General features: G+C 32.4%; 1 protein-coding gene across 17 annotated transcripts in view; it reads right to left on the reverse strand.

Annotated features, from left to right (window-relative positions):
* Positions 1-2,516: 2,516 nt before the first annotated feature.
* Positions 2,517-18,462, reverse strand: part of ckn (CRK like proto-oncogene, adaptor protein) — a 360,627-nt gene continuing 344,681 nt past the window's right edge. For 12 of the 17 annotated variants that reach the window (XM_088201660.1, XM_088201658.1, XM_088201654.1 and 9 more), the window contains 9 exons: positions 14,951-15,163; positions 13,283-13,485; positions 13,033-13,218; positions 12,103-12,315; positions 11,780-12,034; positions 10,407-10,622; positions 7,426-7,995; positions 4,844-5,131; positions 2,517-4,353 (listed from right to left, as the gene is read on the reverse strand). In XM_088201660.1, coding sequence (XP_088057786.1) covers positions 3,964-4,353; positions 4,844-5,131; positions 7,426-7,995; positions 10,407-10,622; positions 11,780-12,034; positions 12,103-12,315; positions 13,033-13,218; positions 13,283-13,485; positions 14,951-15,163 — 2,534 coding nt within the window. In that variant the 3' untranslated portion in view covers positions 2,517-3,963. The remainder of the gene's footprint in view (positions 4,354-4,843; positions 5,132-7,425; positions 7,996-10,406; positions 10,623-11,779; positions 12,035-12,102; positions 12,316-13,032; positions 13,219-13,282; positions 13,486-14,950; positions 15,164-18,462) is intronic. The other 5 variants (XM_088201662.1, XM_088201657.1, XM_088201656.1 and 2 more) reach the window with 1 other exon arrangement.

The raw sequence follows: 18,462 nt of genomic DNA on the forward strand, positions 1-18,462 counted from the left end.
TCCCTTGATTTTAAATATTTTGCCTGGTACTGATAAAATTAAAACCGACCTATAATTATTTTTTATATATTTGTTCTCTTTTTCATGTATGGGTGGCGCTTTCGTAAATTTATATATTATTCAATGTTCGTTTTAAATGAAATATTGAGTTGTGTAATGTATGAAGATTTTTGTGGGGAGTTTTGTTTTTTTTAATTACCGAAACATTAGCGTAATCGGTATTTCAGGGCATCCAAGAATTGCACAATAACCACGAAGATATAAATTATTAAATTACAACAAAAATTTTTCAAAGACTGTGTTGTATGATCTCTAGTAATTATCGAAAGTTCTATTGTAATTATCGACTATTAAGTTGTTATAATTATTATTATATTGGTAGTAATTTTGTTGTTAATAGTTACAAATAAATTTTTAAAAAATGGGACTATTTTTTTTAAAAGTCTCGGTCAGAAATTGATGTTTTGTAATTCAGTGCGTTAGACGAAAAGAAATCGATGTAATATTTTTCAAGGTATTCCTTTTTTCTTTATCCGCCAATTAAACAAGATTTTTATGTATAGTTTCAAAATGTCATTTTAGATTATAACTCCGAGTTGTAACGTTTTCATTGCACATTTAGTGTTATCTTATCTTTTTCTGTTACTCCAAATTTTAAAACCATTCTTTATGATAGTCTTTCTGTTCTTGTTTTATTAGGCTTATGTATCTTATACATTGACATCTTAAACTGAGCTTGATGACATTTTACGATAAACAACAAAGTGGTAAATAATAAAAAATAAAAAAACTCATACATTTCTAATGACAAATCCTTAATGTTTTGGTTCCAAATATTGGATTATAATACCGATATTAGTTGTTAAACACAACATGCAATTATTGCTAGATTCAAATTGAAAATTTTTAACTAGTAAAAGTAAAGTTTAATTTAGTTTGTAAAAAATTTTCAACAATCATCTAAGGGCCCATACGCACTGTCGGCTAGCCGCCCGGCGACTGTACTTTATATGGTTTTAAATGGGTGCATACGCACGCAGGCGCCGAGTCGCCGGAGCGTCAGGCGCGATCCTGCTCAGAGGTGATGCACAGGCGACTTGCCTGTCGCGGCAACCTATAAAAGCATGGGTTTAGATGAGTGCATTCGCACGAGGAGCGACTTTCGAGGCGACTTATACATCATTCACGAAAAATGGCTTCGACACAAAAACGCTCATCGTAGAAATTGAATCCTGAATCGTTTACAATAATTTTATATGAATATTGATAACGAAAAAAAAATATTGTGAAATAATATGTATAATTATTTTGTATTATTTCTTGCTTCTCGATTTAAATTAATTTTATTAACATAATACAGATACATTTATAACTGTATTTGAGAAACAAAAAGCGTTTCATACGGGGAAATTGAATATTATATTGAAATTAAAATAATATTTTTTTCTCTTTAAAATTAATATTGCAATTTCTTCGCGAATGTACTACCCGACCTCGAGTCGCTCGGCTTAGCCGCCTAGTCTAGTTACCTACGTTTTTGAGCCGGCGACCGCTAGTCGCTGGCGGCTAGCCGACAGTGCGTATGGCCCTAAAACTGGATTTATTTCTTGAATTTTTTAATTGTGAGCATTTTAGGTCTCACTTTACTATTACTAGAAATCCAATAACTTTAAAAAATTCTTGATGTTAATAAAGTAAACATTAAATTGTACAGAATTAACTAATTAAAAAAAAATCGAAATGAATAATATTGAAGAGCCTGAAAATTTTGCAGATTTAATTTTTAATTTTGATGCAACATTGAAAAAATATTTTAAAACATGGCAGATGTGTGTTATGGTAAAATCGTTTTGATTAAAAAAGAACGAAAATTTCTGTTAAAATGAATCAAAAATTCATAGTTCAAAGACTTAAATAAATATGTATATTTTTATATATTGATTAATGTTAGTATAAATTTGTTAAGATTATTTGTTTTATATGTTTTACTAATATTTTTTTTTATTTGTGAAATAAATAAAATTTCTATTAATAAATGTTTATTTTTTGAGGTTGGAGGCTCGATTTATATTTTGCGGGGGCTCCAAAATGTTAAGCTCTGCTGCGTGTGAGCGTTCCACATTACGTTATATAACATCTAGTAACTTTAGTGTAGTTTATATTTGTGCAAACTCTATAAATATTTCTTAAGGTGCAACAAGTCATAGAACTCATGATTCAAACTTTAAAAATTAACATTTTTGGTATTCATAATCAAATGACAACACATGTATGTCAAGAATTACTATGTAGTTTAACAGAGTGATGCTGTAAATATGTAATATATTAGACTCACACAGTTAAATTGTCCTTTTTTATGGTTCTACATCTTCTAGCAGAAGTGTCAGTTATCATGTTCTTGTTAGTACCAGAAAAACTTGTATACATAACAAAATATTAATATAAAATACCTCATATTTCAATTGATATGTTTTCATTAAGTGTAATGGATTTATAAGTAAAATAAAACGCAGTAATTGCTTCTATCGTATATATTTTAAATTAATATAATTTTACAAAAATTGTGGAAACGCTACACAATCTGTATAAAATGGAAAACTGGCAGTTTTCAAATTAAACACATGCAAACACTTTTATAAAAATTAAAAATTAAATTTCCCTGTTTACAATAAATATAATAACGTATATATTTGCCATTGTAAAATTCTATATTTAGGCCACGACAGTGGCAAGGCATTCTTACAATCGAAAAATCAGTTTTTCATATTCATAAAACACAAAAAAACAATAGAAAAATAATTGTTGGCACTAAAGCGTAAAGCATACGAAAAAATAAAACATTTTATAAATATATTATATGTGTATATATAGGCGTGTAATAAAAACCTTTATAAAAATTATGTTTGCATCGACAAATTAAATATTTGTTAGAAAAATTTATTGAGTTGCACGACGGCTGAAAAATGTCCGCTATAAAAAACTATGTTATTTAATTGTATTTTTTAATATACAACCGTATACTACTCTCTCTCTCTCTTTCTATATCTCACTTCCTCATTGTGTAAACTGTACAAAATCTATTGCAGAAATTTCCACGTTCCGTAATGAATATACGTACCGTACATACGCACGAGTACATAGATAATCGCTATCTAATTTTATTTATAATATACATATACATTTCTCTCGTTACTCTCCATCTAAGTCGATCGTCAACATCTAAACTATCATTTTATTATCTAGTCATAATCGAGTACTAAACATAATGTAGATTAACATGGCCATTACGTTGACTATTCATATAGTTTTTTTAACACGTCCATATCAAAATTGTTATTGTTTTTGTTTAATCGGACTTTTTAATATACAAATATTTGTAAAAAAGTAAAAAGCGATTACAGTGTAGTATGCTAAAATATTAAATTTATTATAAAGATTAACATTCTTTTATATAATAACGTAATAAAAACACATTTAAATGTATATACATATAAAATTCAACACACAATGGATACATCTTCAAATTAAAGCTATGCAAGTTGTTAAATTATAAACACAGAGGATTCCGAGAAATTTCTTAATTATTCGGAGCACTTTGTGAATATAATTGAAAGCTATAATTGTAAGCAATATGTGATAAGATCATAAACGATGATATATTATTTTTTTGTTAAGAATTAATTCGCGAAAATCGATGAATACAAATTAAATTTTACATCACTACTTTGATGGTCAATGAAAATTATCTAGACTAGGAGATCACTCTTTGCAAACAATATAAAATTAGTAGTCGATGTTGATTTTTTAAACACAATCTTCGTTCTTTTACATAAATATATTTAAAAAAAAATGTATTGCTTCACTATGTACCCAATGATATGACTACCGTATAAAAGTTTATCACATCAATTACTACAGAATTTATATATAAATATTTTGTGAGATGCCCTACAGTCGCTTTAGTCAACCGTCGATTAGTCCCTGTCTTTTCTCCTCTTCCAGCATGGCATCCAGTTCATCAGTCAAATTAGCTAACATGTTTCCTATATCGTTCAAAACGTCTCCCGGTTCAGCCGATAGATCGATTCCGTTATGCGATGGTTTCGGGGGTGAAGGATTAGGCTTTTCTTCGCTATTTGAAGACTCGTGCGATGCTTGATTCGCTGGAGAATTTTGAGCGCTTCCGTTGCCCGAAGTGTTCGGATGACGAGGCGGCAGCGACGTTAAAGGCATGTTTCCTCGACCGAAATCTGCTGTGTGAGGCCTAGTGCCTATTTGCCCCCTATTCTGTTTGATAGTACCCGCATTCTCATTCGCGAATGGCAGACTATCCGATTCCGTACTGGAGCTTGACTGAAAGCATAATTAAAAATTAAATTAATAATTCAAATATGATATATACGAGGATGAGTCAAATGAAAGCTTTGTGTTATAAAAATTAAAAATACTAAGAGGTAAAACCCATTGAAATTCAGTATGGTGATGCACGTTTGTCACTCCAGCAAGTGTACAAATGGTAAATAAATCGTTTCGGAACTTTTTAGGCTTACTAGAAAGAATTGCTATTGAAGAACCAGAATGATCTTGTTTTGACTGATCATCCATAATTTTGGGCCAGTTTATTCAACCGCGGTTGTCACTTGCAACAGCCTAGGTAGGAGGTAATACACTTAAACAAAGCCCGATTAGGTAAAGGTCATAGTTGCTAATGACCCGAAACTCCTGAGCCTTATGTAACTACTATGACTATAGTGAACCAGAAGAAGCATTAACATCTACGTATTTAATGTTTTCATTTGACTCTACCTTGTAGTTTAAATATATAATATAATTAATATATCACCTTAAAACTAGCATCAGATCCATTTCTACTCTGAGCCCCGAGATTGCACGAAGGATGCGGATGCGTACCCCATGCGCGAGGCGGCGAAGATGGCGCCGGAGCCGGCGGTTCTAAACCTAGAGCGGCGCTTTCAAGTAGAGAAACACTGCTTAAACTATCCGAGCTTGGATAAGCAGGTAAGCTGAGAGGCAACGTCCTACGAACGCCTTTCTGTCCAGGATCTTGGTGCTTTTCCGCGTGGATTTCTACAGTAGTTTGATGTGTATTTACATATGGCGGTGAAGAATACTGAAATGAAATAAGAAACAATTAGTTTGGATAAAATTGTAATCATTGTATATGTACGATATAAGATAACTGAGATGAAGTGAAGAGTGCTAAACATTTTAAAGTCATTTTAAGCATTGATGCATGAGCTTGAAATTGAGAATAGTTATACAGAAAGCAGTCAGTTAAAAAGTAGTATTTTTAATATTAGATTATGGCAACTATTTGTAACACCAAACTGCTTCTCGGAACGAGATAAAAAAAACGCTTCCAGAAAAGCTTTTTTTTATCTCGTTCTGAGAAGTAGTTTGGAGTTACAAATAGTCGCCACAATCTAATATTAAAAAATGGCATTAGAACATCACTCAAATTTAAAAAGTTTTAGTATTGAGAACTTCTTTCATGCTCGGAAGTGTTTTATTTTGAATAATGAATTGGTTTTAGTGAATATTCCTAAAAACATACGGTACCTCGACTAATTTTAGCTTATATAATTATTGACACCTTGACAACAAATAGCAGGTATAAAATAGTTGCAGTCATGACCCCACAAAAAAATTGTATACATCATAGTAAAAGTACTCGTCTTTAATTTATGTACATATTTTTTATTTAACTGTTAATTTTTTTAGCAAGATTTTTTTAACGTTTATGTGATTCAATTTTAAATGTAGTATATATTCAGGGACGTCAGAGACAAGGGGGGGGAGGAGTTGAGGCATTTGACCCCCCCCTTGAGTTTGGGCCGAAAATGCATGTCATTTAATGAAATACTGTGATTCTTAACCCTTTTTAGTCCAAAGTTTTTTTAATTAGTGTTGCCTTAAGTCCAAGCCATTTTAAATGAATAAATTGAATTAAATCAATTATATTTTGGCAGAATTAATTTAGGAAATTAAATTATAAGTATATGTATAATATTAATTATATTATATTAATTTAAGATTTATAACATATTTTTTTATATTATATTAATTTATTTATTTATTACTAGAATTTAAATTTTTTTAATTAAAATATATTTTTTTTTATTGAAATTTAACTTTTGTAATTTAATGGAATTTAATTTATATTCATTCAAGAAATGAACTAATATATATCTTATTAGATTATAAAGTTTATTATTTATAAGAATTATTTTATTAATTTATTCAATATTGTTTTGTTGTGACAACCCTAGCACTTCGAGCAGAAACGGCACCCGGAGGCTCCTTTTGGATTATAAGAGTCCTTGACAAGTCGTTAACACTTGACATATACATATATTTTTTTAATTCTAAAAATATCTGGCATAGGAGTCGCGTACTACGAAATATACTGTGGCACGAAAACGGTTCTAGTAAGCTCTAGTAAAATTATATGCTGCTCAAAAACGCAAATTGACAGTTGCGAAACGTCCATTTGCTATTTAAACGCAAACCTAACCTACACGAATTAACCAAACGCAAATAAAAGCTAATAAAAGTTCTAAAACTAGCCAACAAATTTCTTAGGGGATAATAAGCAGAAGAAGAATAGAGATGTCGCATCTCGCATATTGCTCTATAGTTGATCTGCACTTCGTTTTAAAAATATGATAGCTATCCATACCAATATTATTACGAACTTCTGATATGACAGTATTGGTTAAAGTATATTCAAACCGAATTTTGACCAATAGGAGAGCGCAAAAACAATTATCACTTCTTAGAAGTCATAAATCCACGTCAAAAGCAATAAAATCGTGTCGTCGCGTTCGCAGTGGGAACACTCGATAATGAGCGTTCCCACTGCGACGGCGACGGCACGATTTTATTGCTTTTGACGTGGATTTTTGACTTCTGAGAAGGGATAATTGTTTTTTGCGCTCTCCTATTGGTCAAAATTCGGTTTAGATGTGCTTCATTCGATTCTCACTTATTGTAAATTATAATATTGTTATTAAAAGTCTTAATATGAACACTATACAACCAAGAGTTTCCACTGTGACTACAAAGGCATGATTTTATTGCTTTTAACGTGGATTCTAAATTTTAAACAGGTTCCCCCTTGAATTTGGTCAAAAAATACTATGAATCTTAATGAAATGTATTAAAAAGTATTAAAGAAACGCCCACTGAATGGTCATCTTTTAACCCACCTAGAAAAATCTGAAATGATGTCCACGTATACATTCTATAATATATTTTCCTCAATACTTTATAATATTGTTAAAATTGCCTAATTTCTTTGCTTTTATTTAATGAGAACTGACTGCTTTGTGCATTAATACATTTTTTAAATAAATATAATGCAATAGTTACATTAAAATAATAAGAGCTTTATAAATAACTTACAGAATGCGTATAGCACGGAATATTATTGAACGTCTTCCCAAAAGCAGTGTGTTCCATTTGCACGGTGACTTGATCTATCCCAGGATTTGAGCTCTGCCGCTTTGGTGGCTCTGGTGGCATCTTTTTGCTCATGTTCGGACTCACCGCGTACATTTGCCTCATCTGTGATATGTGCTGGCTCTGCAGCGGATACCCCAGCTTGTCCACGGGATACACCACGTTTTGGAACCCTTCCAATATGTACTTAGGCGACTTTTCGTTCACGTCCTGGAATATAACGTTCTCCCTGACTGTTTTGGCCGTTGCGCTGATCTTAGCGACCGGTCGGGGCTTTACCAAGCCTCTAGGCCGCGGAAGAGTACCGCCGCCTTCGTAGTTGCTCAAAATAGCTGCTTCGTTCGTAGGGGTGATATCGCCGTCGTCGTAGGAGCGTCGCCATGTTTGCAAATTAGGCTGATTCACGTGCGTACAATAATATGCTTGTGTGTTATCCGGCGAGAACGTTAAATGGGTAATTCGTTCGGACGCGTCTTCCAAGCTCTCGAGCGATTTACCTCTAGGTTGTCTTATCTAAAAAAAACAACGAAAATTACAAATAAAAAACTATTATCATCGATATGTTATTATTAGTTAGTTTTTATTTGAATTAAAATGAAATTAGTGTGTTATTCATAGTAAATACATGCTGATAAGATTTTTTAATTTAAATAAAACTAGGCTACTAAACGCTAATAATGGATCGGCAAGCACATCTATATGTTCATAGTTTATAATCATTTTATATATCATACACATGTTCTTTTATTGTTAACTTTAAATTGAAAACACATCAACTGTGAAGTATAACACAAAAATAAAAGGTGCGTAGTTGGATGATGAAAGTAAAATTCGTGTGATATAATGATACGAGGGGTAGTTCAAGATTTTCTGGCCTTTCGATTATTTAATATACACAATTTAGTTTGATCGTTATTTTAAATCAATAGTCTTCTAAAAAAGAAGGTACTGCTTATGTATTAACACTTGACACAACACCAATATTTTACTGATATTGTTATTTTGGTTATTAAGTATAAAAAATATTCTGCAAATAAATCAATTTTATTTTGCTCATCGATAGTAAAGTACCATAAAGTGATATAAAGACATTTTATATTTGTATCTGTAATAATTTGTTATCAATGTATTATATAATATATACTTAATTCAAGTTAAGTACTAAAGTAGTTTTAAAAAACTTTTTAAATTTTAAAGGTTAGCTTACATTAGAAATTTTCTTAACATTTTTTGTCATTTATGTTTTTTTGTTTTAGAACACAAAAACAACAGCAGTTTTAATCATATCGATATGAAACTTGTTTAAAAATAGATCTTGCCTAATCCGAAATTTTGTTTTAAAATGGCGGTTATTCAAAACGTTAAAAAATTCGTAACTTTTTAAAAAACAAAATTTTGAATCATGGAAATTAAAATAATGTAAATTTTTTTTCAAAATATTTTTATGGTTTATAACGGTTTGTAAGAACACAAAAACTGCATTAGATTTAATCCTATCGCCATAAAACTTGTTCTAAAAATCTCAAGCTAATTTCGTTAGCCAAACGGATCTGTCATATTTTTTCAAAATGCTGGTTATTCGCTCAAAAAATCCTAAAAGAGCAAATGTTTTTAATAATAAATAAAATTAACATAAAATAATTTTTTTTACATACAGAAGTCTACCAATTTTTTTTTATATTTCATTGTATCTTGTTATTACTATTATTTTATAATTTCCTCATGTCAACTAAAAAATAGTTATAAGCCAGAAACTTCTACTTAATATTATATAATGTATTTCTTTGTATTTTTAATTCTGTAATTAAAGTTTATAAAAAAAAAAAATATAATGCAGAAAATTTTTTTTAGCTTTAAATTTTTAAAATGAAAAAAATTAAGAACTAAATTTTTTTCAGTTTTTCTAGTTTATAAATACTATGTATATTTTAATGTCCCGAATTAAAACTTAATAGTAAAACTATATACTTTATATAAAATTAAATTGAAATTCTAAAATTAAAATAATTAAGATCCGCTACTGATTTTTTCATAATTTTTAAACTTAAATAAAATCTAATACGGTAAATTAAAGTTAAATTGTAAAAATATAGTCTTTTACCGAAATTTAATTTTTTTAAATATATAGAAAAATATTGAAAAACACTGGTTATTTTATTTAGTATACACATACATATGTATATACGCAAGTACAATAATCTAATGCAACTAATTAAAGTTATACACTAAAATTATGCTTTTTACAGACTTAAGATTTTAAAAGAAAAAAATGAGAAATCACTGGTCCATTTTGTACAATTTTCTCAAATACAATCATGCACAATAATTAAATAAAAGTTAGATAGTAAAATCATGTTTTAAATTTTAAAATAAAACAAATGTTTGAGAACCAATTATGAATCTAATTATATTTAAGTTATGAAATGATCTGATTTTTTAAATGCCAAAAAAATTAAAAATAAAATAATAATTTGAGAAACACTGGTTAGATAATAACAAAAACTCTTTTTTTTATACAAAAAAAAATTGTCTTATGGTGTGATTTCACCGGAATATAGTACATATTAGCAAAATACGAACAATCACTGTCGTTAAAATAATATATCGGTGATAATTTTAAATAATAATCTATCATAATAAATTGACCCTTCATTTACACATGCACCTACAATAATGCGTCACTAAAAAGAAGAGTCCCAAGAAAACAAGGCGATTAAAAATTAATGCCTTCTTAAGTATAATTATATTCTGTAAGGAAATTCTTTGTTTTAACTGTATGCCTCAGAAGTCAACAGTTATGTGAACGTTAGGATTTGAATTACTATTTAAGAAGATCATATTAAAAATATATTTATAAACATATATATTAAAGGCCAGATGATTTTGAACCTCCCTCGCACATCCGATATATAAAACATTCTCACCTGAATTGGCACAAGATCTGTACTGCTAGGATTCGTATTAAAAGGTATTCCAGGATGGTTCTTCTGATAGAATTGCAACTGTTGCTGATAGTTTGCGCTAATCGTACGACTTTGTTGCACTTCCCACGGATGTTGATAGGCGTGTTGTGTTTGGTGGACGTAAGATCCGGGAGTGGCGTCTCCCGCGCTCATCGGTGATGGCGTTAAAAGCATGTCCTGTTTTTGTTTGGTTTTGTTATATTCGAGGTCGGCCGTTTTTTGCGGACAAGCACGTATTCGCCAATTGCACAGTGTTGTGTGATGTGAGGTGACGGAAAAAAGAAATAAAACATACACATGCAGTAGATGCTTAAAAATTTTCCTATTTCATAATAATAAATTTAAAGAAAAACGGTGACGGATAAACATGTGACAATATCACAAAGGCGTTTATGTAATGACGTTATCGTGAACGATGATATGATGATGAACTTTTTGATTTTCCGTTATGCCATCACATCAGGATCGATTTTTTTAAAGTAAGTTAAAATGTCTATGTGCTTTTCAAATCATGATTTGTTAACGTATTAATGATTTAGTGATGTAAATAGGATAAGCAACGACGAGTTGTTATTCGTTAGCAAATTATTATAATAAAAAAATAGCTAGCGTATTAAGATTCTAGTTTTATTAGAAAGCGTTGAGCTATTATTGAAAATGTTTTATTATGTTAAGCGTAAGAAAAAGTAATGATCCAATTAAGACGAAATCAATTTGATAAAATTATCTATAATCAGTTGCAGAACCTTTTCATGAATATATATGTAAAAACATATTCAACTAAGGCAAAAATATGTTCTTATTATATATCTATTTACTAAGAAGAGATCTTTGAAAGTTCTTGAACTGATTTATTTTTTGAGTTCATAAATGAATATACTTATTTTGATGAATCTAAAATGAAAACCATAAAGTACAGTTTAATGCAATCTATTTAAAAATAAAATTTAAAATATGTCTGACTTAAAAAGAGTAGTCTAATATATTTAATTTTGAATATATAGCAAAGAAACCAGAAAAATATACCCTGATTCTATATGTAACGTATAAAGATCTCTTCTCAATAAACGCAGTAAAATTCTATACTCTCAACTGATTAAAAAACGAGGAAAAATGGCAAACGCTTCTCGCAGCTCTAGGCGTACCATTAAAAAAAGTGAAATTTACAAATCTAACACAAAGAGTGAGATATAGTCAAAACCAACGCTTGAAATCTATTAATTGTAATCTCAACATTCAAGATTTAGTATGTAGTAGTACTTCTAGTTAAAGCCGTTGTGACATAAATCAGCGAAAGGTATTAAGCGTGAATATGATCGTTTATCAATACTAACGTGAGTCTGCGGGTGTTGCTGCCGGCATCCGTCGCCACTTTGAATACTTATGCTCCTTTTTCCGGCCCTTATGTCCTTCACCCTCTTAATGGCGAGCAAGAATTTCTTTTGATGTCCAAGCCTAACAATTCCGGCGTCCTCCAGGTCCTCCCACGCTAATTGCGTCGCGTCCTGTACCGTATTGTACCCTTGAGATACCAACGCTGGACCGTATTCCTCTAAACGAAGTAGCCTCAACCACTCTTCTAACGAACCCTGAAAGTGAATATAATCCATGAAGATACACACTTATTAGATGCTAACGTTTTAAGATGCACACTTACAGGAATGTAATCTGGAAGATTGTCGGGAATTCTAAGATTGTCGATTTCTGTTTTCAGCCTCTTCCTGTGGTTCGGCTGCTTAATCCCAATAGCGGTGAGGTCCTCTGGAGTCATGCGAGTTATGGTGGGCAAATCGTAACCGGCGGCTATAAAGAGCGGCGCGTACTCTTCGTATCTCAGATCAGACAGCCAAGCGTGTATCAAGTCCTGATCCTGAAATTATTATTAAATTATATAAATAACACATTAGACTATGTACTTTTTTTTTGACTTCGTAAATAATGTGCCCTGCCCTGCACCCATATACAAAATTAATCATATAAAACTAATTGATTTGTATTCCTTGAATTTTATAAGAAACGAAGTTTTTTTTCTTGTCGGCGTATCCGAGTGAACGTCCATTAAACGGTATCCATTGACAGTTCCAAATCGCTTGCATGAAAACTGGTCTTGACTCGAATAAAGTCAGAGTTTGGTACCCAAATATTTCTAAAAGTCTATACCAAATGTATTTGACCAAAAATGGTTCCATCACTATTTTTTCCACATTAGCAGCATTGTCTATATTGAGTGCTGACAGATGTGTTTGTTCGACAGATTCACCTTAAGCGCTGATCTTTGAGGTCATGATACTTTTCTTTCATAAGAAGAAAATTACTGTTCTTTGTAAAATTAATACTGGAGCAAACTCAATTACCGATATCACAACTGATTGAATTCCTACAACTTTGTAAGCATTTCTCGTATCTAGAGGTCCGAGTAATGAATAAGAAAGTGCTCTCATTTGACTTGCAAAGTCGCGAGAGTTTTGTCTGCAAGCACGAAACCAGAATTCGTACGTTCTTTGGGAAGCTTGAAATGTGTGAAATAACCCGTATCCGAGTGTGTGTTTCGAATCTGTAAACGAGGCTTTCGAGCGAAAAAACTCACTGGAAGTCCTTGGCAGAGGAGACGGTCCATCCGCGTGTTGTCTGAGCTGAGGGAGCAGGAACTGAGGGAACACCGTGCTGCAGCTGGACATCCTGAAGCTCTGCCGCTATCTAGTGAGGCGCTGCTGTGGCGCGATCCAGAACCGGCGGATCCAGACGAGGAGCCCGGACTGTCTCTTCCGGGACTCTGAAAAGTGAAAATCGAAGGATAAGTTTGGTCAATGGATGAGTCGGAAGTTTGAGCGACATACCTGTGTCATGTCGATCCCTTGGTCTTCCTGGAGCGCCAGCTGATAGTGATAGTAGACGGCCGTTTTGTGCGTGAGCGGACCGGGCGGCGGGAAGGTGAAAGCTGGGGCGTTGCCCCCGGGGCCCACCCCCGTGACCGCCCCTGGACTTTTACCACTGCCCCCGCTCGCTCCGCTGACCGTGCTGCCATAATCTGAGTGGTCATCTATCATAAAAAAATGAAAACATTAAAAAAGCTGAAAATTTTCACTGGAATTCAATAAAAAAACACTAAAGCAAATTTTTTGCTGTGCGGTCGGACTTTCGCTTCAAAAGTTAACTATTTCAGCGTTGCTGCCTATTTTCGTTATATAGTTTTAATTATTTCCGAGATTTCACAGCACGATAATAATATCGATATAGATTTATAGCATATACAGGTAAAAAATTGATCCTTGTTGACTGGCAAATGTTCAAGGAAGTCGAAACGAAATGTTTAATAATCGTCATTCCTAGAGTCGGTCATAAAACTGTTTGTGAATTGTTAATCTATAATATCTGTTCCTCTTCTTACTACATGCTCTAAATGAAGCTGTAAATTTTACTTGTAATTGTATTCAATATATTGCAGTGGTTGTAAACCATTTAAAAACATTCGTATAAATTGTATTTGAAAAAAACATTTTATGAGAAATAAAAAAATAATCATTGTACATTTTATCAAGATATTCTCGAAAAGAAACACTATGTACATATATAGTTTTTATTATTTTTAGATTTTTTGAGGAAGTAACATAATTTTTATTCGAGATTCATTTATTTGATTAGACTTCAAGTTTTTTCTAAAATGTATTTATACAGTTGTTTACTGATTAGGTTTAATACCACTGATATGGAATACCAAATGAGTCAAAACTTCTATTATATTTTACAATAGAAGTTTTGATTTCCCGGGATTTACCGGATTCAGGTGTCAAAAATCTCATAAAAACAATGGTAAATTTCAAATTTTATTGCTTGTCCACATTCTCTGTAGAAATTACATAAATTGAAAACTGTTTTTAAATCTTAAAAATAATTACCAGCAGCAACCACTAGTTACTAGCAGCGTTTTTTCAACATCAAATAGTAACATTGAGGAGATGTAAAGACGTTTCGTAAATAATCAAAGGATCTGTAGTTCCCCAGAAGTGATAATTTTGCTTGCTGCATATCCATAAAATAAAAATGCGCTTCGTCACTAACGACGATTTTTGTTAAAAATAATTGTGATGCATTGTTTAACAAGGAGTAATGTTTCTTCTCGAGAATAATGCCAAAGCAATAATTCTCATTTCTCGAGAAATTTGTCGATTTTTTGAGAATTTTCGTAGAGCCCTTTTAAAAATATTCGTTACAAATTAAATTTGAATGAATATTTTTAAACGTTTTACAAATGCAGCATTTTTTATACAGCTGCACAAGAAAGGGCGTGTCCATGCCAGATGCTTTAAAATATACATGCTTTCTCTAAAGTTTTTAATAAGAGCTCGGTAGTATTTAAATAGCAGAAAAATGCTCAAAACTTTATCAACTATTTAAAATCAGCTTTATATTTTCTTTTGTAATTTTTTTTGTAATAGACAAAATGGGCTCTGCCAAAAAAATATTTATTTCATGTTTCTAATAGTAATAGTAAAATATATAAATACCTCTGATTGGCGCTAGAGGCGTATCAGGAGGGTGCAGAAAACCAGTGTCCTCGCTGCTGGCGTACCCTTGAGAAGATCCGAAGCTGGTCCCAGAGAGCCGGTGCTGCGCCCCCGTAGCCCCCGGAGTAGCGCCTCCGAAGGCGTCAGGGACGGCTGGAGGCGCTACCCTCTTCACCTGCGGGGCTGGCTTGCCGCCCCTCGACATTCCGCCCACTGTAAAAAAAAAAAAACATTAAAAATTGAGTCGAAAAATTCGAGCAACAGAGCCGCACTCGCCACGACGTAAGACAAAGAGCGAAACAAAACGGCAAATTACGCTTAGCTAATTGAAAAGGGCGCTGAAAAAAATACAGCACGTACACCGTGCTCACGTCACAAAACGAGAAGAAGACGAGGGGTCACAAACAGAAGAGAGCCCCACCGGCAGTTAATGCGGGTTGTAATTATCACTAAAAGACATCATCCACTTCACGGCCGTGGATGAGGGAGTGAGGGTTAATCAGCGATTCTTAAACTTTTTGCGTCGGCGGCAACTCATCGAGCGTGTGATGCGAAATTTTAATTATTTAGGCCCTCGCTATGGACCCTATGCAACTGCTGTATCGTTTAATAAAATGGTGCTGTCGCTCTTACTAAACTCTTAGTGGTACATTTGCTTGATCTAAGACGTAAGGGACTGAATAAGGTGGCGGCATTCTAAGGAGGAGAGTTTTCTAATATCATATATAAAAAAATACCAAATCGCCAGTAGATGTCTACCAACTTTTTATAATAACTTGAATAATATTCTAATAATAAAAACTTAGCATACGTGCGGTTATTATTTAAACCCGAAGACATTCATATGTGCACGTATTGAACGGAAGGAACCACTGTCGGAAATGTTGGATCGTAGGTCATATTATACTCATATGGGTACTTTCTACATACACGGCTATACATATGAATACACACGGACATGATAAATGATTCTAATATGTACTATGTAGTTTGTTTACACTACCCCTTTTAACGTGTCGAGTTACTTACGGTCTTCAATTTTGAGACACGAGACCATTAGTTAAAAATGGTCTGAAAAATATTTACCAGGCACATAACGATAAATTATTAATACCAAGACAGTTTCGAAACTTTGCGAATATCCTGTATCCCCTCAGCCGCCCCTTTCATCCGCACACATACAGGGGTCTAAAACAAAAGCGAAACGTCGCATTAAACACGACCCGGTCCAAGTAGTTCAACAATGAGATATTGCTTCACTTCTGTCCGCGCTGTATTTATATTCGCGACTCCTTTGTACGTACGTTTTGCCCACGTGCGCTTGCCTATTTCCGCATGCACGCAGTCAGTTCCGCAAGTCAAAAAATAAACTCAGGGTGCTGCACATGGTGTTTTTAACGTTTAGATTTCTAAAAATATTTATGGTGTTTAGTTATGTATGCTGAGCTCATTAGACGCGTTGTAAAAGGGCCAGAGGAACGGTAACGAATGGCCCACTAACGATGCAACACAAAATAAATATTCCCGAGACGCTAATGCGTACCTAATTTATATGAAAATCTCGGATGAGATGTGGATGCTTTTATTGGATGCTTGGATATTATCTTGATTTTGTATTAAAAACTAAAAATATACTCCAATACTTCTTGCTCGACATCCAGAATAAGTTGGTATCAATGTTTAAATAATTTGTATTTATCAATATGTTATATAAAGGCTTATTTTTACAATAAGATAATAGTTAATTATAAAAGTGCAGCTGGATTAATCAATAATGATTTATTTTCAACGGTATTTAAACAGTTAATATATTGTTTTTATCAGAAAAAAAACTAATGCCATTTTCATTAAGGAAATGTATTACATAAACTCAAATGTGTCGGTAAAAAATATATATTTACTTCACGCAATTAAAGTTAAGCATTTCATACAAACTAATAGATTTTTGGGTACAGGTCGAATATATACCGGCCACCGCCGCGCTTGCACACATACACTGAAGTAATTGAGTGCATGCGCGAAAGTCGTGTTAGCAATCGAGCGACGTGTTCTGAGACGTATTTATGTAGCAAAACATTGTTTTGCTATATAAATATATTTAAATACTAAACTCGATATATTAGAAATATTTTTTTATTTTACAAAAATGTCAGTTAATGTTATATAAATGCCTATATCAATTCGCTAGATTTTTCTCTATATAATATACATAAATGGTTAATAAAGTTTATTACTATCCAGAACTTTTGCTTTGAAAAAAAAACTCAATAGTAATTTGTAATTATTTTTACTGTTTGATTTCATAATTGACTATGATACATAGTACATTTTGAATTTCATAACCTTTGGTCATACCATTTAAATATCGATGTATTACATAAAATGTGTTGTAACGCAAAAATATGTAATAGATAGAAAAAATCATACAATATCTTTACTCTCTCAAAAATCTTAAAATTATGTTTAATCTTTGAATCCAATATTTTTTAAAGTGAGATGTAATCAATCTTGGAGCAAGAATTTTATTTAGAACGTAATTAAAATTTCAGCTCAAAGCCAAGCTTTCAAGAGCCGCGTCCGAAATTAACCACATTTTTTACTCAAATCCTCAAACGCCGCTCCGATATTAATCCACACGGCATCTGCTCGAGAATAAATGGCGTCCAATTTAAAACCCCGATGCAATTCTGCCTGCATCCATCATACGAAGGCAAGCAACCCTTTTTCAGAGAAAAAAGTAGGAGGAGACGTTTCCTAGTCTACTAGAGCGGCGCAGCACTAATTTACGACCAAATTATTTTTGAAACATCAGTATCGCGTTTCGCCTTTGAACCCAAAGCTCCCAGAGAGCCAGACAAATTATTGTCAGACTACACGTGCTCTTTTAATCAAAATTTATTCCAAATCCATCCAAGCTAACCCCTTCATTTATGACGATAATAATAAAGCAAGTGTATATATGCATGTACTTCTCAAGCAATTGTGAGAAACAGAAGCACATTTACAACAATATTAAATTCCATTCAAACCAGTTATACATCAATATATTTAAAGCTGCAAACGCATTATCTTAAGTGAAGTGATAGACCGCGATTATAATATTGTAAACGTTTCAAACGACAATCGTAATCAGGTAACGCTACGGTACCGTATCGCAGTGAGCAACCGACAAATAACAAATATTGATGAGTAACACATGAAGTTAGTCGTGAATGAGATTATTTGTTCATATGTTTAAGTAAAGACAATAAAAAAAAGAATGTTATATTTAAACAAATATTTATAATATTATTAGGTACATTTCGTTAATTTTATGAATATATTCTTATTGCACTAAGAACGTATTATGTGTTTTAGTTCAAAAGATTTTAGATTGTACTAAATTACTTATGAATTGAGAATATAAGAGTATAATTAAACGTTTAACGCGTTATAATTAATACCTACATATGCTATGCCGATGATACGGCGCTCATAGCGGATAGCCGAGAGGGTAAAGAAACAGAAGCCTG

Source organism: Plectrocnemia conspersa, unplaced genomic scaffold (assembly GCF_051122295.1).
Source record: "Plectrocnemia conspersa isolate PC_06_02 unplaced genomic scaffold, ASM5112229v1 ptg000013l, whole genome shotgun sequence".
Taxonomy (NCBI): domain Eukaryota; kingdom Metazoa; phylum Arthropoda; class Insecta; order Trichoptera; family Polycentropodidae; genus Plectrocnemia; species Plectrocnemia conspersa.